Source organism: Carcharodon carcharias, chromosome 7 (genome assembly GCF_017639515.1).
Source record: "Carcharodon carcharias isolate sCarCar2 chromosome 7, sCarCar2.pri, whole genome shotgun sequence".
In the NCBI taxonomy this organism is placed as follows: Eukaryota; Metazoa; Chordata; class Chondrichthyes; order Lamniformes; family Lamnidae; genus Carcharodon; species Carcharodon carcharias.
In genome coordinates, this window is record NC_054473.1 from 182,521,296 (window position 1) to 182,545,620 (window position 24,325).

Here is a 24,325-nt window from a genome sequence, read left to right on the forward strand (position 1 = left end):
CTCATTCACTGGTCAATTCTGTGTTCTCTGTCTTACAATGGTTCCCCCAGTTTGGTAACGCCTCAATTTAAAAATCCCCATTCTTGTTTACAAATCCCTCCATGGCCTCGCTCCTCTCTATCCCTGGAACCTCCTCCAACCCTGCGCCCTTCCAAGATATCTGCACTTCTTCATGAGCGGCTAACTAATTCCCAATGTTAATCACCCACCATTGCCTGCAACTGCCTTGCCCTCCCCCCCCGCCAAGCTCGATCCCTCTCTTCACCTCTCTGCTCTCTTCCTCCTGAGGATCTACCTCCCATCACCTGGCCTAACAGGACTTAGTGTTCAGTTTTGTTTTTTGTTTGATAATGTACCTGTGCAGTGGATGTTTTATCATTTTAAAGTTGAGAGGGACGTAGAGAGGATAAATAATCACAGTATGATGGAGAAAATATCAGAAGACAACAAAGCTTGTGTTTGAGGGCATTTGAAGGCTAGCAAGAAGGAAGGGATAAGTATCTAACAGAGAACAAGCTTGCTTTTACCTAGACTAACTAATCCAGAAAAGCCCTTTTCTCTATAACACTATGGGTCATCTGAACCAATGGGGAAGCTGGTAACAATTAACCAGAGGCTTTACTGGCAAAACAAATAGAGACATAATCTGCAATATTTATAAAAATATATTTCACAAAGTAGGAAACAATACAGGGGTTCCTCTGATGTACAATACATGGAGTAAAATAATTGAAACATACAAGTAAATAGCATTAAAGCAACGTATAAAATTAATAAGGGCTCTTTTTTGTGTGCGTAAGACTATTGTAATATACAATATCTACTCTGAAATGTAATATTTCCCATTAAAAATTGGCAATGCACGTAGCTTTCAGTGCTGTTATCATCAAATTTGTGTGCAAGAGCTATCGTGTATAGCCAAAGTACAATTTTCAAAAAGAAAAAGCCACAAAAGTAAACAGTAAATTTATATATACATAACAAAAAACATTTTTTAAATCATTTTCTTTTTTTTTGTTCAAATTACACAGTGAAGCACAATAAGCACATGTTTGACACCGCTACTGTACTGTGTAATGAGCGTGTATCTAAAGATTTGGAATTCAAATATTCACATGATTTCAGTTCCATTCCAGCTCTTGTACTTGGCTCACTGACAATGGGCCAGTAGACCTGTGCATGCAAGTACTGTACACAACCTAAAATGAGCATTGCCATATGTTTCAAATCATCTGCTCTTCTAGCAAGTTCTCATCAAGAGTGTCTCAGGTATTTTATTAATATTTGTACATAACATGAAAGATTGTTTTTAAAGTCCCAAGAAAGATTTGATTGTTGTGTGTGTGTGTGTTTGTGTGTACGTGTGTGTGTGTGTGTGTATGTATATCTCTGTATGTGTGTGTATGTGTGTGTGTAAAAATCCTCGAATCCCCTACCTGAGTTGACGTTTTGCTTCTGCTGTTGTTACTTGCCGCCTACTTTTAGATGCACACTTTTGACTGGAATGGATATGGACCATGGTTATATTATGAAGCCTAAGGGCACTCTGTTAGAGTACACTGTGTCTACTTGTGTGACCACCAATCACAAAGAAACACTCGATTACACCTCAGCTAATATTACTGCAGGGGGAAGGAGCTGGTATTGGTTTCAAAGCTTTATGATGTCCTGTCACAGCTATCCCCTTCATTTCCTTTGGTTACTTTCATCAGTTCCGTGAAAAAGACATTGATATTGCTTCACGTTGGCTCGGCAAGATCTTGGTCTGCAATCAGAGAAAAACCACAGTACGGAACCATGTAGGAAGCACTGTAAGATCCCAGCGTGTCCTCCGCTTGAATGATAGTCTATACAAGAACCAGGAAACCAAAACCTGCCTAAACAATCCACATAATCCACACTCCACAAGAGTAAAACACTCATACAATCTGCATTTTTTTTTAGTCAATATTACAATAAGCTGGACTTCAAGGATGAAAGGAGCTAATGTTGACTGCATCTAAAAGACTGGCCAGCTTATCCATTGTTAATAATTGGCAACCCTATAATTATACACCACTGTTCTTTAAAATGTTGGACAATTGTTAATTCCAAATGGGAGTCAAGTTTCTCTGTCACTCTCTCCAACTGCGTACATATCCCCGAGTTTTTTAAACCGCGGGCCCCACTCCTTGAGGTAGTCAAAGTTCTGCTCCGAATCTGTTGATGTTGTTTCTAGTGAGCTCAGTGAGCCAGCTATTGATCCTCTTCCTTCATAGCCATAGATCTGGATGGAATCGTAGGGAGGGGCAGTTGGATCGATGTCGGCATCATGAAGCCTTACGTTAATAAATTCATCCACATCAACTCCGTTAGGGACAGGAGGGAGGCCTTGCCTGGGTACGTACTGCAGATCAGGTTTGATGTCCTTCCGAGGCAGGAATCCATTGAATCCATCTGGATTTTGTAAAGTGGCAATATCAAATGCTTCAGTGTCCTCTTCTCCACCCCCTTCATCATCATAGCGAATGATGTTTTCCCTCACATCTTCATCATCCTTGATAATAAGAGGCTCATTCTTGTGTCTTCTTAAAGTTACAAAGAGTACCACAATAACTGTGAACAAAGCAGAACACAGCAATTAATCCAAGAATGGAGCACACTAATTTAATTGTTGTTTCCTTTTTGTTTTCATTCCCCACCCCCCATAAATTAATTCTCTGTTTCCTTCTCACTCCCCCCTCTCCTGGAGATGCTCGGTGAGAATGAACTGCCCAGGTGGGCAATGGAAGCAGATAAAATGCGTAAGCTCAAAGAACAATTGGATGGATTTTGAGTGAGTGGGCCAAATAGGACGCAATTGTTGTGGAACAACCCAGGTGGACTGCAAGTTCTTATAATGGATTGTAGTCTTTTATTTTCCCATGTTGTGGTTCCATGGATTTTGGCAGTTCCTCAGCTACCTTGTCCAAGTGTCCATTTTCCCATATAGGAACCTAGACAATAAGGGTTGGTAGCAGATTCAGTTGAAAGGCCATTGACATGAAACCTCAACTCAGTTTCTCTCCACAGATGCTGCCTGGCCTGCTGGGCATTTTCAAAATTTTGTGCTTATTATTTCAGATTTCCAGGATCTGTCATATTTTGATTTTTGTATTAGGGTCGGCAGTATGTTTGACCACAGCATGCACAGCAACTCAACTCAATCTCGGTCTGTCCCACTGTCCAACTATGCACACTTACAACAATCAGGAACATTTTAATCATGGATCCAGGGTCAGGTAACTCTGCATTGTTCAGGGTTTGTACTTGGAACCATCTAGTCTCAATGGCAAAGTATCACAACTGGTTCTCACATACACCCACCGATCAGAAGGATCGCTTGGTTGTCTAACTGGGAAAGAACAGTTATTGAAAGTGCATTGAATGAATCAGTGTTGTTAAATTTTTGTAGCTGTATTGTTTATTTTATGATTCAAATTCTGCAATGGGCAAAAATATTACATCCTACTCTAAAAAGAAGAAAGAAAGACTTACATTTTATGACCACAGGATGTCTCAAAGCCCTTTGCAGCCAATGAAGTGTATTTTAAGTGAACGCTTTTGAAGTTATACGTAGGAACAGGCCACTCAGCCCCTGAGCTTGTTCCACCTTTCACTTAGAACATGATTGATCTGAAACTCAATTTTATTTACCTGCGTTTGTTTCATAGCTCTCGTTACCCTTACCTAACAAAAATCTGTCAATCTCGTTCTTGAGGATTTTAGTTAACCCTGGAGGAAGAGCCCCAGATTTCCACTATCCTTTGTGAAAAGTGCTTCCTGAATGATTTCACTCCTAGCTGGTTCAAGCTCTGGAACAGAGCTTCTGAAGCTTCTGAAGTGTAGTCACGGTTGTAATGTGGGGAACGTGGCAGCCAAAATGTGCACAGCAAGCTCCCACAACAGCAATGTGACAAACAACCAGATAATCTGTTTGTTTTATTGACTGAGAGATAATTATCGGCAAGGACACTAGGTATAACTCCCCCGATTTTTTCAAAATCAGGTCAGAGGCTAGGAATCCTGCGAGTAACTCACCTCCTGACTCCCCAAAGCCTGTCCACCATTTACGAGACACAAGTAAGGAGTGTGGTGGAATACTTCCCACTTGCCTGGATGAGTGCAGCATTAGGAAATAGAGATAGTTTAAGTAAGTTACATTGGTATTTCCGAGCGTTAAGAATGAGTTTTAGCTTTAATGTTTAATTTTGATTTGTATTTCTGTACCTCTGTGTTAGGAAAAGGTAAAATTGAGTTTTAGTTTCGCTTTAAAAGTTGCCTGCATTTCTAATGAGAGTTTACAACTGTAAGAGAAGTTAAGCAAACACAAGAGTAGAAAAACTGGGCATTTGCCTAGCAATAGGGGTCCAGAGGGATGGGTCCCTCCAACAGACACACACAGAATAAACTAGAAACAGCAGTTTTGAAGTTTATTTCAGTCTTTTCAGCTGTCAAGAAGCTATCTTCTGTACCTAGGAGGGGCAGATAGCCAGTCCTAAGCAAAAGATGGTTGAAAGCAGCTGCCAGAGAGAGACTGGAGGAAATGGTTCAGATAGCACATCCCAAGCTAAAGAAGAAAGTCCCCAAATCCAGGGGAGCGGAACAGGAGAAAGTCCTAAGAAGACCTTCTAGTCAAAGGAAGGACAGGAACCCAGAAAAAGGTCCTGTAGAGTGAAGTTAAGAGTGAGGAGCAGAGAAAGGCTCCAAGCTTCAAGCTTAAAGAGATAAAGGCTTGTGAGAAGTCAGAAGGTCCAAAGGGACAGCTGAAGTTCTGTAACTCTTTGCTATGGGCATGCAAAGCAGTGATATACTGTTGATGGCTGAGACAGTGAGAGAGAGCACATGGAAGTAAGCTTGAATGCATGTGGTCCAGGAGAGAGGAACATCTGGAGGAGAGTTCAAAGCCCTGGAGGTGAACCTTTGCGGAAAGCATCTGAAAGACACTGTCGGCTTGGGAGAAGATTCCAAGATGAGTTCTTGGAAAGTAGAGATTTGAAACCCTCAAGTGAAAGACAAGAGTTCAGTGAGACTGGTTGGCTCATGGTGTGACAAGTGTCTGGGGGGAGTTGATGAGAGATCCATAGTATCTGGTTGAGGAGGCATCTGTTGTTTGGTTTCAGAGTGTGGTGTGCCTGACCACAGGTCGCCAAGTGATTGCATGGACTGTACTTTCTGTGAACATTGGAGTATAAGATACCTTTTGTAACTTGTGTTATCCATATAAATTTGTATATATCTGTAAAGGTTTGGTGTGGGTGAAACAGTATTGTAATATAATTAATCTTTTCCTGTTTATTAAATGATTTATGCTTTTGTTGAAAGTTAATTAGCTGACTCTGGTGATTCTGTTCAGTAGCCCCTCTCCACATATCTAAACAAACAAATAAAAGTTAGGATCTATCAAGCTGGGGTTCTGCCCTGGGATCAGGCTTGTCCAGTGATAACATCAGCTGGGAATCATAAAATCAGCTGCAACAAGATTAAATAAATTCTGCACACCCAGGGCAAAGCAGGCCATTTGATTGGCACCCCATCCACCACCTTCAATATTCACTACCTTTACGACCAATGCAGAGTGGCAGCAGTGTGTGCCATCTACAAGATGCACTGCAAGGACTGACCAAGGCTCCTTTGTCAACCCCTTCCGTTCTCACCATCTCCACCCCCAAAAAGGAGAAGGACAGCAAATGCATTGAACTCCCTTTCTGACAGCACTGTGGGTGTACCTACACCGCATGGGCTGCAGCGATTCAAAAGAAGGCAGCTCACCACCACCTTCTCAAGGGCAATTAAGGATCAGCAATAGCCTCTGGTCTAGCCAACAACACCCACATCTCATGAATGAATGAAATGGTGCCATGAGAACTTTTACATCCACCCAAGCAGGCAGATGGCGCCTCAATCTATCCAAAAAGTGGTACCTCTGATGTTGCAACACTGCCTTAGAGGGCTACTGGAGTGTCAGCCTTGATGTGTCAAGTCTAGGAATATGTGTTGAAACTGGAACCTTGAAATTCAGAGGCAAGATTGTTACCAGCTGAGCCACAGCTAACACTCTCTTGTCTCTTATTTAATATTGCCTTGCCATTCTTTGCAAATATGTTTTAGTGCAGAGATAGAGTATGATGAACACACACACTAAGAGTTTCCATAAAAGAAATATGGAACTGGAAGATATAGATCAGGAAGTCCTGAAATGATCCTAAGTCTGTGTTACCTGATCTCAACTACAGCGGTGATAAAGCACCACAACTGGCTTGAGTGCTCCTGGGCTAGCGAGAGAAAGGAAACATCATCCATGGTTCCCACTTTAATCTCAGCTGGAAAGTGCTTGGTGCCTGGACACCAGCTGAAGACAAGATTGGGCTTGGTTCCCCCCCGAAGGCCAAACAGAACACTGGTGCTCCCTGTCCAGGGTTGCATCTGAACACTAGTAACTTGGGAGGCTTTTGCTCTCAGAATCAAGCGCTCTCATACTGATTGTCACTCCAAAGCTGATGCATAAATTATTACCTTATGCTTGGTTTCAATGCATGGCCCTATGGCAACATGGCATACATAGAGAATTCAAATTTGAATCTGTTGTCACACTGAAATTTTAACAGGGCTTCATTCTCTGACACATCCTACCTGCTTGATGGATAGCCAGTTGCTGACAAAATGTGGAATGCAGGATAGCCATATTCAAGCTATTGAAGACCTGCACTGTGAGAAGTGCATCTGTGCCGTGAAATTGGGCAGTGATGCTTGTCATAATTGCAGCAACAGAGATCCAAGTGATGGCTTTGATCAACAAAGCAGCAGTTAATTTGTTTGATATACCAAAGAGCAAGAAATTGGCTCACACTGCCAACGATGCATAAATTAATGGGTGATTGTAGGAAAGTTGAAGGAGGAGGTGACTCTAATTGCCATCAAATGACATTTCCCACTGAGTGAGCAGGATCACTAGATTTAAGAAAAAAGAAAGAAGAGACTTGCATTTATTTGACACCTGTCAGGAATTCATGATATCCCAAAGATCCTTTACAGCCAGTGAAGTTTAGTTAATTGTTGCAATGTAGGAATCCCGGAAGCCCATTTTTTACATTGGAGCACCCACAAACAGCAATGAGATAATGACTAAGTCATCTGCCTTAGTGCTATTGGTTGAGATAAAAAGTGACCTGGAGCCTAAGGTCAACTCCCATATGTTTCTTTGAAATAGTGGCATTGGATCTTTTATGTCAACATGAGGGGGCAGATATTTGATGTCACATTTGAAAGGTGGCGCCTCCGACAGCGCAGCACTCCCTTGGTGCTGCACTGAAGTGCCAGTCTCGATTGGAGTATGACCTCCAAACTCAGGGGTGAGTGTGCTATCACCGTCCTGCAGCTGATAACTCCAATACCATTGTTCGCACGTATACGGCATGCTTCAAACTCATACATACCCAGGAGGAGGATAATGCAAGCTAATATTGCTATTAAAGCCCCCATGCTTAACCCAATGGGCAGGACGAAAGCTTCCACATTGCAGGACTGGACGGTCCCATCGGTGCTGCAGCCACAGACCCGGATAGTGAGTGTGTTGGTGCTGCTCATTGGCGGGCTCCCACTGTCTGAGATTATGATGGGCAGGAAGTAGACATCCTGTTTCTGCCTGCTGAATCCACTGTGTCTTGCCAAGATGCTGACCGAGTTATCTGGAGGGACCAAAAAAAAAACGGACAAGTGAAAATCCAGGCCGCGCTAATTTCCATCGCCACCGCAATTAGTTTTCTTTTAGGCAGTCTATAGAGACAGACAAAAATCTAGCGTTATATTTCGACTGCATCTTTAACATAGCAGGAACACTAAGCCTCATAAGGAGGTATCAGGACAGCTAAATAAAGAAAAGCTTGCATTTATATAGCACCTTTCAGGGCCGTAGGACATCCAAAAGTGTTTTACAGCTAACAAAATACTTTTGAAGTGTAGTGCTGGTTGTAATGTAAGAAATGTGGCAGTCAATTTACAGACTGCAGGCTCCCACGACCAGCAATGTGATGATGAACGGTTCATCCGTTTTTGTGATCTTAAGCGGGGGATAGATGTTGCCCAGGACACTGAAGATAACTCCTCTGCTCTTCTCCAAAAGAGTGGCCATGGGATTTTTTACGTCTATCTGTAAGGGCAGATGTGGCCTTGCTTTAATGGCTCCTCCGAAAGTCTGTACCTCTGACAGTGCAGCATTTCCTTGGCACTGCCTTGATTATTGCGCTGAAGTTACTGGAGTGGGACTTGAACTTATAGGTTTTAAGCCACATCTTAGAGGAGGAGAGAGAGAGAGATGGAGGAATTTAGGTTGAAAATTCCAGAGTTTAGGACCTTGGCAGCCGAGGGTGGCTTAAATCACTATCTTCAGGAAACAAAGGATGAAAATGAGGGAATATAAATTCATACCATAAACATCTTCCTATTGGTTTATTGGATCTCATTTCACAGGAACCTACAGCTGCAGAGCATCTAATCTGATAATCCACATCACATTTCTTTCTGTCAAATGTTTGATTTCTTTATCACTAAAACTGATTAGAGGGTGACCGGCTTAACAATGAAGTCAACCGATAAAACAATTCTTTCAGCTGGTTTTCAAAAAAAAAAATCTAATTTGTTTGTTGTCAGGCTGCCAGCAGCTACTGTGCAGTTGAGTACCTTGAAGGGGATTGGAGGGTCTCCTCTCTAACTGGAGCGATAGACTGCCCCAGGAAGACTGCCAACGTTTAAACGTGCCCTTGAAACAGATCCCGCTCACCCATAAAATAATTTTCTAAAACCTGTAGCTTCACTAAGTGTAAAACATTTCAAATTAAAACCCAAGGCCAACGAGCTCTCTCCTCTGACTTGATTCAAAGTCAAGCATGTGGAACAAGTCACACAGCATCTCACCATTGCAGTCAGGGGCATGGCCATTTCCTAATTGGAAAATATACTTAGTGGGAGAAAATGTCTACGGACTAATGTGAGGTGCCTGAGTGGTTTAGTAGGCACCTCATGCTATTTTTTTTAAAAAGGCAGTTTTTTTTTATACCTTTATTCTTTTTGGGGGCTGTGGACGTCGCTGGCAAGGTCAGCATTTTTGCCCATCCCTAATTGCCCTTGAACTGAGTGGCTTGGCTAGGCTATTTCAGAGGGCAGTTAAGAGTCAACCTCATCGCTACGGCCCTGGAGTGACACATAAGCTAGACTGGGTAAGGGTGGCAGATTTCCTTTCCCTGAAGGACATTAGTGAACCAGCTGAGTTTTTACAACAATCAGTGATGGTTGTCATGGTCACCATTACTGAAACTAGCTTTATATTCCAGATTTATTAATTGAGTTTAAATTTCACTAGCTGCCAATTTCTGCTTTGGTGTTTTGCGCATGCTTGAATGGAGTAATCAGTAATCTCTGAGGTGGACAGTCTCAAGGACACAGGAATTTTCCGGGAAGGACTTGGGGGTTAAAATTCACCTTGAATGATAGCGCAAAATGGACAATAGCATGTCACCAGCCGTCGTTTACACTGTCAGATTTTAATTTCCGAACAGTCTTTTGTTTTGCTCTTGCCTGATTCTGCTCTATGCTCAAGACAACTTTCACCTCCAACAACTCTATTCCTTTCTGAAAAATCAGTTCTACCTACTCTTATCCTCACCTTATCTCTTAGTCTCTTCCCTCTCAGGATTACATCTAATTATCTCTTGACCCATTTACACTGTCTGCTTCATTACGCTTTCCTGGTAAATTCTTCTACAACTCTATTAGCTTTTTGATGGATAAAAATTCTCACTAACTTCCTTTCATTCTTCCTATATGCTTATTTTTTTTTTCATCTCCTGTTCCCTGGGATTTGAACTGTTTAACCACAATGAACAATTTCTCTGCATCCAAACTCATCCCTTTGTTTGGGAATTTTTATTCTGCAACCTTGAAGTCTCCTTATGTGCAAAGAGAGATGCCTTAACTTCTGTTCATGTCTTAGATGCTTGATATCAAGTCACCTTTGCTGCTCACTGCTATACCCTGTCACCTCCACAAGATTTTGCCCGATGTGTATACTTTGGTACTGTTAGTTATTGCAACTAATTGAAAAATTCACTGCTGGCCTATATGAATCTTAATAGCAGGTGAAATTGGTCTTTGACAATGGCATGTTAATGGGTGATAGTGAGTTGACAGGCCATTTTACACTGTGCATCATTTTATTTTCCACTGATTTTCAACAAATCCTCGACCCACTCATCCTCCCCGGCTGTAAGATAGCTCATCTCCAGACTCACTTTTCTCTCTGAGGCCCCTACACATATTGTCATCACTCATCTCAATGCCAATCTCTCCAAACACCAACCACACCAATTTCTTGGAGCATCAAAGCAGCCTTAGCTGTCCTTTGCCTTGTCTCTATCTTTCCTCCTTGACTTACCTGCAGAATTTGATAACCATGCCTAACCATGACATCTTCCTCCTGCTTTTCTATTTGAGTGTAAACAGTGCATCAACATCAAGCCTTCTCCTGCGACATTGCTTTTGATGTCCATCATAATCTATGCTTGGTTTCCTTCTCGTCCTTATTTACATGGTGCCCCTTGAAACTATCAGCCACAAGCTTGGAATAAACTTTCACTTGTATACCAATGACACCCATTATCGAATAATTAGAATTGGTTACAACACATAAGGAAGCCATTCAACCTGTTGGATCCATTCTGTTGACCATTTTCCTTGTTCCCTCTGTGTTACCTCTGACTATGAGAATACAGGTCCACATCACGTCTTAGATGAAGCTCAGCTTCTATCATTTCAACCATAGGAAGACCAAAATTGTAGTTCTTTTAGCCCACTGTAAAATTCAGTGTCTTGTCACTGAATCCACCCTTGTGATTCTTTCAAACAATTTACAGTTTTCACATCCTGTTTAATCCCTGTCAGTTTTGAACCTCAACCTCATTCATCACGCTTGTCTCCACATCTACACAATAGAAAATTTACATCAAAAAAGGCTATTCAGCCCTTTGTTTCCATGCCAGCTCTTTACCAGAGCATACAAAACTAGTTTCACTGCTCCACAGTTCCTGCATGCTGCTGTATTGTCCTCTTTTTCAAATATCCAATTTATTTGTGTAAAGATGCTTTAATGGAGTAATCAGTATCCTTTAACTAAACCAGTCTCTGAGGCAAAGTATTCCATGATCCAACAACTGCCTGTACCTCTCCCAGTGGCAACAACAACTTATATTTATATAACACCCTTAACGTAAGGAAATGTCCCAGAGCACCTCAGAGGAGCATTATAAAACAAAATATGACACAGAATCACACAAGGAGACATTAGGTCAGATGACCAAAAACTTGGTTAAAGGAGTGGCTTAAAGGAGGAAAAGAAGGTAGAGTGTGGTGGAGAGGTGAAAGGGGGGAATTCTAGAGTCCCTCATGACTAATTCTCCAACCTCAAGAAATACTTTTTCCCTATTGACTCTATCAATACTCTTATAATACTATAAGCCTCTATTAGATCTCTGGTTACACCATGACAGCCTTAGTTTAATTTCTCATCTGAAAAACAGCACCTCTGATAGTGCAGCACTCCCTCGGTTCTGTTTTGAAGCACCAGACTGGATTATGTACTCAAGGGCAGGATTTTACATTCCCCCGCCGGCAGGTATGTAGGCAGGGGTGTCTGAAAAATTCTTCAGATGGCCTTCCCACTGGGCTCTCACCCACCTCAACCTTTCTGCAGTTTGATGGTGGGATAGGCGAGGGCGAGGCCTAGGCCTCCCCACCTTTGCCCCAATTGAGGCCCTTAAATGACTAATTAATGACCACTTAAGAGCCATTTTCCACCGAGCCTCAATCTTCAGGCTGGCCGGAGAAGCTCATGGACGGGGGGAGGGGGGGGCCTGAAAAGTGAACCTGCACAGATCTTGGGCAGGAAGGTGGGAGGGGCACATACATCAATGGTTTCCTTTTAACACCATGACCCCCACCCCCTACTCTCCAACAAAATGTCTGGCCCCTTTGAGTGTTTCCTCCCAGCCTGGCCACTCCACCAAAACCCCAAGCCCCCTCTGCCCACCCCCCTCACCTCCCCTCCCTGCCCTGAGACCCCTAAAATTTCCCTGGTCTTGGATTTAGGTTCAGGGTACCACTTGCAGTCCCAGTCCTGTCCACTGCAGCTACTGGCGCTGCAGGGGCTTGAAAGCTACTAGCCAATCAGATTGGCTGGCAGCTCTCTGAGGTGGGACTTCCTCCTGAGTGAAGGGTGGAAGTCCTGCCTCCAGCCAATTAACGCTCATTGGAACATTAAATGGCTATAAAAACAAAAAAAACTGCAGATGCTGGAAATCCAAAACAAAAACAAAAACAGAATTACCTGGAAAAACTCAGCAGGTCTGGCAGCATCGGCGGAGAAGAAAAGAGTTGACGTTTCGAGTCCTCATGACCCTTTGACAGAAAAAGTTCAAGTCCAAGAAAGAGTTGAAATATAAGCTGGTTTAAGGTGTGTGTGTGGAGGGCGGAGAGAGAGAGAGAGAGAAGTGGAGTGGGGGTGTGGTTGTAGGGACAAACAAGCAGTGATAGAAGCATATCATCAAAAGATGTCAACAACAATAGTACAAAATGGCTGCTGGGTCACCAATATCAGCGATGGTGTGTTCACAACCAACGCCTTGGATGGCAAGAAGGGAAACCCCACAATCCAAAAGATCTGGCCCAAGTTTGAAACCTTCTGAGTCAAAGGTGACAGCGCTATCCACTAAGTAAAGGTTGACATTTGCAACAAAATTATGGTGGTTGTATTGCATACTTCTCACTGTTTCTTGCTCTAAGTCTTGTTTTCTGCCTACATGTTGTTCTCTCACTGCCTCACTCTGTCTGATGCTCTGTCAATCTGTCCCCTCATGTATCTATCTGTGTCTCATCACCAGCTCCCTCAGTATAGTTCTCTCTCTCTTTCACTTGCTCACTTTTGCTCTCTCTCTCTCTCTCTGTGCTACTTATCACCACAGTCCAATGCTTTGTGTTTTTCATTTTCACATTATTTTGACAATCAGTGATTACATTTTTTCAACAAAAAATTCTCTCCCAAAGGTGATGATAATTGGTTAATTGGAGTAATTAAAACATTGAATCATCTCAGCTGTGAAGCTTTCTTTCACTGCAATTTTGCACAGTTGTGTCTCCAGTAACTCTCCCACATGGCCATTCTTCATATATTAAACTAGACAGAGGGTGTTGGGAGGCTATTTGACTTTGCCTGACAATAGGAGTATAAAAACAGGAGTAGGCCATTCACCCTCCAGCCTCTTCCACTGTTTAATTAGATTATGAATGATCTGCTTCCTTTAAATCCATGTACCCGTTCATAACTGTAATACGCTTAACCCTCAAAAATCTACCAGTCTCAGATTTGAAATCTGTAGGTGACCCGCAGCAAGGGTCATGAGGACTCGAAACGTCAACTCTTTTCTTCTCCGCCGATGCTGCCAGACCTGCTGAGTTTTTCCAGGTAATTCTGTTTTTGTTTTTATCACCTCTGATTTGCTAGTTCTATTTTTAAGGTTATGCCTCCTTGTTCTGGTCTCTCCCAGCAAACCCCCCCACCCCGTCAGAGAAAATAATTTCTCTCTATCTACCCTATCAGCTTCTTTAATCATCTTAAAAACTTAAATGAGATCATCATTTAATCTTCAGTTTTCAAGGGAGTATAAATCCAGTCTGCACAACCTTTTGGGCTCGGTACAATTGGGGTGAATCTGTGCTACCCTAGCCCTAACCCTAATTAGTCCAAAGCCAACATTTCCTTCCTGAGGTAAGGAACACCTAACTGAATGCAGTACTCTATACATGTTCTAACCAGAGCTTTATTTAATTGTAGCATAACTCCCACCCCTTTGCTGAAAATATCAAAATACAGTAGGTGCTGGAAATCTGACATAAAAGCTGAAAACGCTGGAAATACTCAGCAGGCCTGACAACATTTGTGGAGAGAGCAACAGAATTAATGTTTCAGGTCAATAAATTCTCATCAGAACTAGAAAGAATGAAGAGATGTGACAGGTTTTAAGCAAGCATAGAGGAGGGGAGGGGAGGGGAGGCAAGGGGAAAGAACAAGTGAGAAGGTCCGTGATAGGATGGAAGGTCGGAGAGGTTAAATGGCAAAAGGGATTATGGTGCAAGGCAAAAGGAGGTGGCAATGGGACAAGTAAAGGAACAAAAGATGGATCTAGAGGATGTATATTTGGAAAATATAGCTGCCATCTACAAGCTAAAAATAGGGGACAGAGGTTATGATCTGAAGCTGTTGAAGCCGATGTTGAATGCAGAAGGCTGCAGAGTACCTGACCAAGATATGAGATACTGTTCCTTGAGCTTACCTTGAGCTTCATTTCAACGTTGTAGGAGATCGAGGACAGAGAGTTCAGAGTGGGAATGGTGTGGAGAACTAACATGACAGATAACCAAAAGCTCAGGTACATACTTGTGATGTTCTGCAAAGCAGTCACCCAAAGCGGTCAGTGAAAGCCTCAGCTTCAATTCCTTATGTTTCCACCTCAATGAATTTTGAGCTTGTAATGCCGTTGAGTTTTTCTTTCACCACCTTGGACTCCATATCCACTTCTTTGTTGGAAATCTTCCCCCTGCACAGTGTACCCTTTCTCCCATCTTCAGAATTCTACTTCAACCTGGTATCATTGCTCTACCCACTTACCCTCTTTATATCTTTTCATCAAGAATAGCTGGTGTGACATCGGATATCTCGATTTTTCTGCTCTCTTCGCTCACTCTAACCCTTTGAACTTGCAGCAATCTCAGGTCCAACCCTAACTTAGTCATGAAACCTGCTGGCGAGGCTGACACTGCTACCTAAAGGAGGCTGAACGCCAACTCTCTGGCACTTCCTCCTACTTCTTCCTGCACCATGACCATACCGCCAAACAATATCCATCTTTTCCAAGACTGTCACTGATATCATTGACTCCAGAGATCTTTACTCCACAGCCTCCAACCTCATAGTTCTCCACCCCCAAACAATCCACCTCTATCTCCTTTCCAAGATCCACAAACAGAATGGCTTTGGTAGACCTATCATTTCAGCTGGTTCCTGCCCTTTTGAGTTGGTTTCTTCCAGTTTCTTTCTTCTCTTGTCCACCTAAATCCATAACTCTTCCAACATCCTCCACAATTTTAATAGTCTTTGTTTCCTGGCCCTCATCATGTTCTTTTCATCCTGGAGGTCCACTCTTTCTCTACCTCCATCACTGACCAGTTCACTCTGAGAGACCGCCATTTCATCATTGATTGTAGGCCCAACAAATCCCCATCCTCCTCTGCCTGGCTAAACATGTCCCTCATATTGAACTTCACTTACTCCAAATCAAAGTTATTGCTATGGATGCCTGCATTAGCCCTAGCTATGCCAGCCTTTTTGTTGGATATGTGGAACACTCCTTGTTTCAGTCTTACTCAATCCCCCTCGCCGCCTCTTTTCCCTGTACGTTGATGACTCTATTGGTGTCATTACCTGCTCTCACCCTGAACTGGAATGTTTAATCAACTTTGCTCTCATTTTCTACCTTTCCCTCAGCTTCCACTTGGTCCGTATTCAATTCTTCCCTGCCCTTCATTAACTGCTCTGTCTCCATTTCTGTGGATAGACTATGGATCAGTTCCCACTATAGGTCCAATGACTCCCTCAGGTTCCTCGACTACAATATCTCTCCCATTCCTCAGTTTCTCATCTCCATCATATCTGTTCTGATGATGCCATCTTCAATCCCAGTGCTTCTGATAGGTCTTTCTTTTCTCTAAAGTGAGGAATCCTCTCCACCCTGGTTGACAGGATCACATTCCCACAATTTGGCTTTCATCTCTTCCCTTCCCTCCCAGGACCATATTTGTGTTTCCCTTGTCCATATCTTCCATCCCACCAGCATCTGCATTCAATAATCGCCCTGTGCCATTTCTGCTACCTCCAACATGATGCCACCATCAAAAATATCTTCCCCTCTCCTTTCAGCATTCCAAATGGTTCCATTCCCTCTGCAATACCCTGAGCCACTCCTCAATCACCCCCAACACCCTCTCCCCTTCCCACAGCACCTTTCCATGCAAATGCAGGAGATGCAACACCTGCCCTTTTACCTCCTCCCTTCTCATCATCCAAGGTGCCAAACACACTTTCCAGATGGAGAGATTCTCCTTCTTTGCAAAAATGGCTCTGGAGGTCTGAATCCAGAGATATCTCCCCTGAACATAACACCCACCATTTCTGCAGGGGAGGGGGGAGTGGGGGATAGTTAAACTTTGCACATCTCTGGTTCAGGGAGGCAGCTGCACATGTTAAAGTGCAGCTGCCTTTAGTCTGATCTGATTTTTACAAGGAGGGAGTGGGAAATATGACTTGTGCACATTAGACCTGGCAGTAGAAGGCCTGATTTTATCAGGGTTCTTTACAGAGGTAGGGTACCCTTTTGGATATGGTCTAGGGCCACCTTTGGGACAGCTCAGGTGCTCTTTGGGAGAGGTCAAGTGCTTTTTGAGATTGTTAAAAGTGGGCATGAATGTGCATAAAAAGTGGATAAGCTCACTGGAACTGTCAAAGAGAGCTACCAAAGGGACCTGTCAAATTGTCAAGGCATTTAAAACTCTTGCCCTTTAAATATTTGTGAATATCTGTATGCAGTGTTGAAAAAAATCAATACTTGCTATTTTCCTCTGTCTGTTGACATTAGCCTGAGGGTTTGCATCACTGGATTAGTGCTGCATGACTGATTTCACAACCTAGTACTATCACAGTGGAGTGCCTGTCAGTTCACAGTTTTATTGACAAGTGCTCAGAAAGTCTTTGAAGTGGGATTATGAATGCAAATGCATGTTCTTATAAGGGATTAAAATAATTTAAATGTCATGAACAGGTGTTTATTAATAAGAGTTTTTTTTTTAATCGTGAACTCATCAATGGACACTTAAGAACTTTATTTAATCTCATCATAGGTCCATGGTGGATGCTGAGAGGGTTTGACATGTAGAGTATAAGGGGAAAGGGTAGTGGGTTGGGGGAATGGGTTAGCATGAGTTGGCTCTAAACTGGGATAGAGGCTGTAAAGGGACATGGCCACTAGGTGGAAGGGCATACGTTGGCATTGAGAGTATGAGGGACAATGGGATGATGGGTAAGGGGCAAGAAATAGCATGGGTTAGCATGGATGGGGCATGGGAAACTTGTGGGGAGGTGTGAGGGATTGTGAGGGGTGGGGGCTGAAGGGTTGTTTTGATTTTATTCATGGTGGCAGAGCACCGAGGTAAGTATTTTTGCATTGGCAGACCCTTTGCTGCCTCTGAACTGTTTCCAGGGTGGCAGGCCAAACTCCCATTCCAACCCACCCCGCTGGAATGAAAAACCAACTGTCCGAGGCTCTTTTTCTTGGGTCATGTTTGCGGAGCTGGGAATAGTCCCGCTCCTGCGCTCCTGAACAGGGAGCGAAAATTCAGGCCAATGGTTTGCTTGTACTTTCAATTTAAGTTATTAAATTTACTGTTCACAATGCAGTCTCCTCTACGCCTAGGAGATTAAACACAGATTTGGTGACCGCTTTGCAGAATGTTTGCAAGCATGACCCGAGCTATTGTTCTTCTGTCATTTTAATTCTCCACCCCACTCCCACTCTGACCTCTCTGTCCTTGGCCTGCATCAGTGTTCCAATGGAGCTCAGATTTGAGGAGCAGCAACTCATCGTTCAATTAGACACTTTACAGCCTTCCAGACTCAACACTGAGTTCAACAATTTCAGATCCTAACCACTGCTCCCATTTTTCTTTGTTTTTTTTTTGAATTGCAGCTGCTGGTAATGATTCTGCTTTCCCATTTATGCCTCCTCTAGACCCATCGTTAGTTCCTTTACTTGTCCCATCACCATTATCCCTTTTTTCATGGAATCTCTCCCATCGGCTACCCTATCACGCGCCTTCCCTTTTGTTCTTTGCTCCCTTCCGTTTTCATTCCCCTGTGCTTGTTTAAACTCTGTTACAGCCCTAACTTTTACTGGTTCTGATGAAAGATTATCGACCTGAAATATTGGCTGGAATTTTCCAGAGGTGGCAGATCACGCCCGAAAGTGGGTGGCAACCCCAGTTCTTCCGGCAGCTGGACTCTGGTCACATTTTACCAGCGCAAGCCATTAAATAGTTCCCAGTGGGGCTGCCATCCCTGTTAAGGATGACACACTCCCTACCTCCCACCTCACAGGAGCCATTGGCCCATTCAGAGGACTGACAGTCTAGCTGCTTCAGCAGTGCCTGCTGCTATCGGTAGCTACTGCAGGAGATGCACCTGGATGACATGTGCCCTGAAAGTAAGGAAGGTGGAGTCTGCGGGCACTGGACTGAGTCCGGCAAGCCTGAGCCAGGTGGTGCAAGGCCACTGAGGGCAGGCAGTGCCGATGGCACAGGGGTGGCCATTGCTGCCCAGAGGCCCCTTTGTGGGCTAAGGAGTACCAAAAGAGAGACCCTCCTCCAGAGCCCGTTGGGAGGCCACCAAGGTTTACCTGGCAATCTCCCTTGAGGCGGAGGCCCCCCTGTCACTGATAAAACGGCAGTAGAGGCAGGAAGAGACCCTTACTTAAGTGGCTCAGTTGGACTCTCCATGCTGCTCCTTGACCTGCTGAGTATTTCCAGCATTTTCTGTTTTTATTTCATTCATTGGTATTCAGCAAGGATTCCTGCTCCACATCGCTCCCCTTAACTCCTGCCAGATGTTAGCTGAGGGCATAATTGGGCTGTGATGCCACCCACTCCCACTCACATTCTCTCCAATCCTCTACCATGGTCAAACTGCCTCCTCACTCACACTGTCTGGCCTCACATGAGCAGCCACTTTGGAACTGGCTAGATGTATGCTGAGGTGTGTTGATGCCACCCCAACAAGGGTCAAATGGAAACAGACCTTCAACTGGCCCAGCTAGTTCCAAAGCTGCCAAGGATCAAGAGAGGAGGGGAAGAACATTGGAAGTGAAATCAAAAAGCTCAAAGCAATCAGCAGAAACTGAGTCCAAAAGGGGGAGAGATGAATTCTTCCACTTTTATCAATGAGCTGATTATTTCTATAAGCTTCGGTTTCACTTCTAGCTGAGTACAATATTAATTTGGGATTGCCATTTGCTTCCATTAATGACAAAGTTGAATGCCTTTTAAAAATCAAAATTACATTTTCCACAATTAGAAATGCGGGAATTTTTTGTAGTAAGAAGCAATTTGTAGTGTCTTGTGACCATTTGGACAGTGCTAAAATTATCCACCCAGGCAGTGCTATCTAACGATTATTTAACTTGCAGGGATGAGAAAGGCTCAACTCGCATGTGAGTCTTTAATGCGCAGGAAGCTGGATGAGTGGAGAACCCAAGGAAGAAAACACAATTAAGTTTAGGGATAACATATACAAAACACTTGTATTCTGGCCCTAGCAGGTTATGACATCTGATTACTATCTCTTTCTTTTTTTTGCAGGACCTTGTCACTCCTTCCTGCCCATCTGTTATTCTAGGTTGATGACTGAAGCGCTACAGGCACAAATGAATGCTCCTCTCCTTTCAGTAACAGGGAAGTTTATGTTGTACCCTTCAAGCTCTCTGAAAATATCAACATATGTTACAGCCAATGAAGCACTTTCTCATGTATAATAATGAAGGAAGCCCAGCACTCAATTTGCATGCAGTAAGGTCCCACAAGCAGCGATGCTGTAACACCCAGGTTATCTGTTTTTTAACGATGCTGGTTGAGGGATCAATATTGGCTAGCATACCAGGGGGAAATGCCCTTCTCTTCTTCAATAAGTGCCATGGGATCTTTTACTTGAAAGTGCTTTACCTGAGAGGCAGGAATGGTCTTGGTTCAACATCTCATCTGAAAGACTAGACTTCAAACCCTCTCTCAGTGCTGCACTGCCATGTTTGACAGCTATGTGTTCACGTCTCTAGAATGACAGTTGAACCCACAACCCACTGGCTCAGAGATGAAAGTGCTACCAACTGAGACAAGCTGGCATCTTTTATAAGCAGAGATAAGGAAGGTAAAATGGGATATTTCACTAATCATACTGATTTAACACCACCCTGTGTTTGCAGGCAAATTGATTACTGTGTTGATAGATTCAAGTGCCTGGTGCAATCATATTCAAATCGGTACCTTAAGAATAATAAGGGATGCTAAGCATAACTTTAATTGCTGAGAGGGTAATAAAGGTTTGGTATAAGCTACCTGGAAATGACATTGAAGCAATATTATTGGCTCATGGGTTTCTGGAGGGAGAGAACGTGAGATCTAGCACCATGCGATCATTTATGTCCACCTAAGAGAACAGATGGAGCCTTGTTTTAACATCTCGCCTGAGAGATGCACCTCAGACAATGCAGCACTCACTCAGTGCCAGCCTAGCTTTTTTTGCTCAAGTTCTATGGAGTGAGACTTGAACCCACAAACTTGTGATTTAGCAACAATTGTGCCTTGGCTGACAATTAAAGTGAAGAGCTTCATCAGATGCAAGAGTTGAATCTACCTCTGGAATTAACCTGGGATTTCTTTCCAGATTTGAATTCACTCAGGCAAGTATTTTTTTTCTCCATGCTCTGTGACTCCCACAGGGAAGCTACAGATGAGAAAAATAAAAACACTTGTTGTTACAAATTGTGCTACCAAGGGGTTGCCTCTCTCATTCTTACTAATTGGTAACCCACCCATGTATCATTAAAAGATGATGAATTGGTATTTTTTCTCCTGTGAGAACTTTGGGAGGGAGGGACTCGCTAATGCAGAGAGAACAAAAATGCCATCTCTTTCTCTTCAAGTTACTGTGTAATCACATGTGTAATGTTAGGATGGTGATTGCTAATAGCCATAAATTAAAAACATGATGTTCATAATTCTATCATTTTCCAAGGTAACTCAACCATTTTCATTGTTCTTTTAATGAGAAGTACGCAAACAAAATCTGAAGCTCAATACATATGCCCCTGAAGATTTATACCTCAGTGGTCCTGATGGCTCAGGCATGTTCATTCAGACTCCACCGAGAGTAGGCAGATCTGGTTCAGGACACCAGGATCATTTCAGGCATGTTCGAGGGTGCGAAGGGATTCCTTAATTCTGATTGAGATTGTGAAGTTGAGACAAAGAGAACTGAGACTTGGGGATAGTCACATGAAACTTGCGGTTTAGAACTTGCACAGGACACCCAAGGACGGGAGGTAGTGACAGGAACTTTGAGGATGGGAGACAGCCACAGGGTATTTGAGGATAAGAAGCAGCGATCGGAATTTTTAGGATGGGAAGGTAGTGGCAGTAAATTTGAGGATAGAACTTAGTAACAGGACACTCAAGGATGGGAAGTCATCACCGGATCAGAGGTCATGACATAAGAACTTGAGAAAGGGTTGTGATAAGAGGAAAATAACTTGCATTTATGTCACGACTTTTAATGAGTCTTTGAATTGGATCGAGTGGATTGCTACTGGAGTGCATTAACTGTTGTTATGTAGGTAAACATGAAAACCAACTTGTGCAAAGCAAAGTTTGACACATAGCAAATGGGGATAGATAAGCAGCTAATTTATATTTTGTGGTTTTGGTTAATTGTTAATTGTCGGCCAAAGCACCAGGGAAACTATGTGTTCTTGCAAATGCAAGACAAACAAATGGAACGTTGGTTGAACTCCTTCCGTACTGCTCTAAACTTGTTCTTGAGTCCGAGAAGAAGGTGTAAATGCAAAACCGCAGACACGGGCTACAAAGCTATTGACAGAGCTCACCTGAAACTTGAATGCAAGCGTTCACTCAATGGAACAAACCAGCGACCATGAAAATGATGGGCAGGATCTTCCAGTTGGCGAGCGGGGGCAGGGCCCCCTCGCCAACATGTAAAATGACACGAGATGACGTCGGGTGGAACTCAACATCACCCCGCGTGATTTCCATTTTCAGCTCGGCGGGGGTGCAGCTGAGTCAGCTGCGCGCCCCCTGACCTCTCAACGGCCTATTGAGGCCATTAAAGAACCAATTTAGATAATTAGTGGACCTGCCCCTCCAACCTTAAGGTTAGCGGGCAGGCCGGGAGCCTTGGCGGGCATTGGAAAAAGCATCAAACCTCATCCACGGGCGGGATGAGATTTCGTGAGTGATTTAAAATCTGCACATTTGAGTTTTAATAAAAGTTATGGTCGCGTCCCAATTCATTTGACATTGTCACATGAGGAGACATGGAAGGGAAAAGGTAGGGCAGTTTTTATTAAAACTTGGAAGTCCGAACTGATCTCCCTGAGCCAGCACTTAGCCTCAGGGAGGTCAGTGCGCTCTTTCACGCGCATGCGCAAAAAAGAGCTCTCCCAGCTGAGGGAATCCACCCCCACCGCCCACACAGGGAGCGCACAGTGCTCCCTGGCGGATGTCACACTGGACGGGCCTTAATTGGCCCGCCGACTTAAAATGGCGGCACGCCCCCAATCAGGGATGTCGATCCCACATTGCCCCACCCAACAGAGAGGGGGGAGATAATTTTTCCCTATGGATCAAATTTATGCAGCTAGGTACAAGATGAAGCTTGTTCTCTTTAAAAAAAGAAACGGTATTGGGCTGAATTTTTTCCTCCCCACCGGTGGGATTTTAGACCGGAGATGGGGGAAGGGGAGTTTGAAATTGTAGGGATGGGATTCCCTCCAGACAATTTTATGCTTTGGAGGGGGAGGGAGCGCGGTGCAAGGCCTCGAATGGGAAGCCCGTCCTTGTCCCAGTTGAGTGACCAGTCACTTAAGGGCCGTTTCTTGCCCAGCCTCAATTTTTAGGGTAGCGAGACCATTGCACATCCATGGGAGAAGGCCATAGATGCACATATCTGGATCTCGGGCGAGGGACACCTTCATCTAAAGCACCCTCCTGACTGGCGTCCCCCTTCTCCAACTTCCCGTTAAGGCCCGGTGACCTCCGGACTTCCCTCCCACCTCCCCCCTCCCTACCCCCACCAAAACCTCGCCCCCGAGACCTCAATCGCCCCCCTTGCGACTACCCATGCCTTCCCTAACCTCCCCGTCCTTTGACCCCCGACCCTTACTTTTCGTCCGGTTCCCAGGCTTGGTCTCAGGCTTTCTCATGAAGCTCCTCCTCTGTCCACTGCAGCACTCTAGCTGCAGGGATTGGGGAGCTGCCAGCCAATCAGATTGGCCAGCAGCTCTCTAAGGCGGCACTTCCTCCTGAGTGAGGGGCGGATGTCCCACCTGCTGCTAGTCAATGCTCCTTAGAGCATAAATTTGCAGCGGGGCAGCCGGAGTTGATGGGAATGTGTTCGCTGCCGACTCTTCAGATGGCAAAAAGTGACCCCACCCCCTCACCCCACCACCTACCACCCCACCCCCACCAACCTAAAAATTCAGGCCATCGTGTGTAGAGCTATTTGCTCCTTCCTTGACCACCAGCTGATTTTCTGGAGCCCGAAATCTTTAGGTGGGCTCTCAGCAGAATTTCTGTCCCATAATGAGGAGGCCGACTTAGGGAGTAGTTGAAAATCAGCTGCGGCAAGTCCTTTGGCATGTGTTTCAGTGTAATGTGGTCACGTTAGACCCTGTATGGTCTCATGAACATATGTTAGAGCCCGTGCACTCTTACATAGTCTCTTAGATCTGGGATATACTTGCATACACATGTTGGATCCTGTACACCCTTGCTCAATCTTGTTATACCCTCATTCTATTCCAGTCAGTCTGAGCTGTATTTGGATACAGGTTCCAGAGTTAATGCTCAGCGGTTCAGTTAACACTTCCCTGTGATTCACTTATTCACATCACTTTAGCGCAAACTAAACATTCCTGTGCGTGGCGTGCGCGTGGATCCTCACTGGGAGTGTAACTTTGTGGAGCTACCCCTTTTATTTCTAGATATCTGCCTGCTTGTCTTGACATTTCTGCTCCATTTCATAGATTCCTCACCTCATTTCCATGTCAATTTTGATTTTCTGGCTCTTTAATTCCTCCTTCCTGAAAATTTTAATTTGCTCAATGTCTTGCTTTCACTTTCCTTATTATTCCTGCTGCTGAGTTTGCAGCTATAATCCATCCTTCTGGATCACTCATTTGCCCTTTTGTGCACTTTCTATCTCTGCTCATCTACTTTCTCTTTCAATTCGAAATCTCTTTCCATCCTCTTTAATTTATTCTTTGACTTTCAGCATGGAAGGAACTCATTGAATACATAATTTTTGGGTTGACTTGTTTAATAATTAGTCATCTTCACAGTCCTATTTATAGGAACTAGTAAGAGCTAGTCT

General features: G+C 43.8%; 1 protein-coding gene across 2 annotated transcripts in view; it reads right to left on the minus strand.

Moving 5' to 3' along the window:
* Nucleotides 1-795: 795 nt before the first annotated feature.
* cdh8 (cadherin 8) overlaps nt 796-24,325 on the minus strand; it is a 270,165-nt gene continuing 246,635 nt past the window's right edge. For both annotated transcript variants that reach the window (XM_041192408.1, XM_041192407.1), the window contains exons 11-12: nt 7,455-7,706; nt 796-2,595 (exon numbers count right to left, since the gene is read on the minus strand). In XM_041192408.1, the coding sequence (XP_041048342.1) occupies nt 2,102-2,595; nt 7,455-7,706 (746 nt within the window). In that variant the 3' untranslated portion in view covers nt 796-2,101. The remainder of the gene's footprint in view (nt 2,596-7,454; nt 7,707-24,325) is intronic.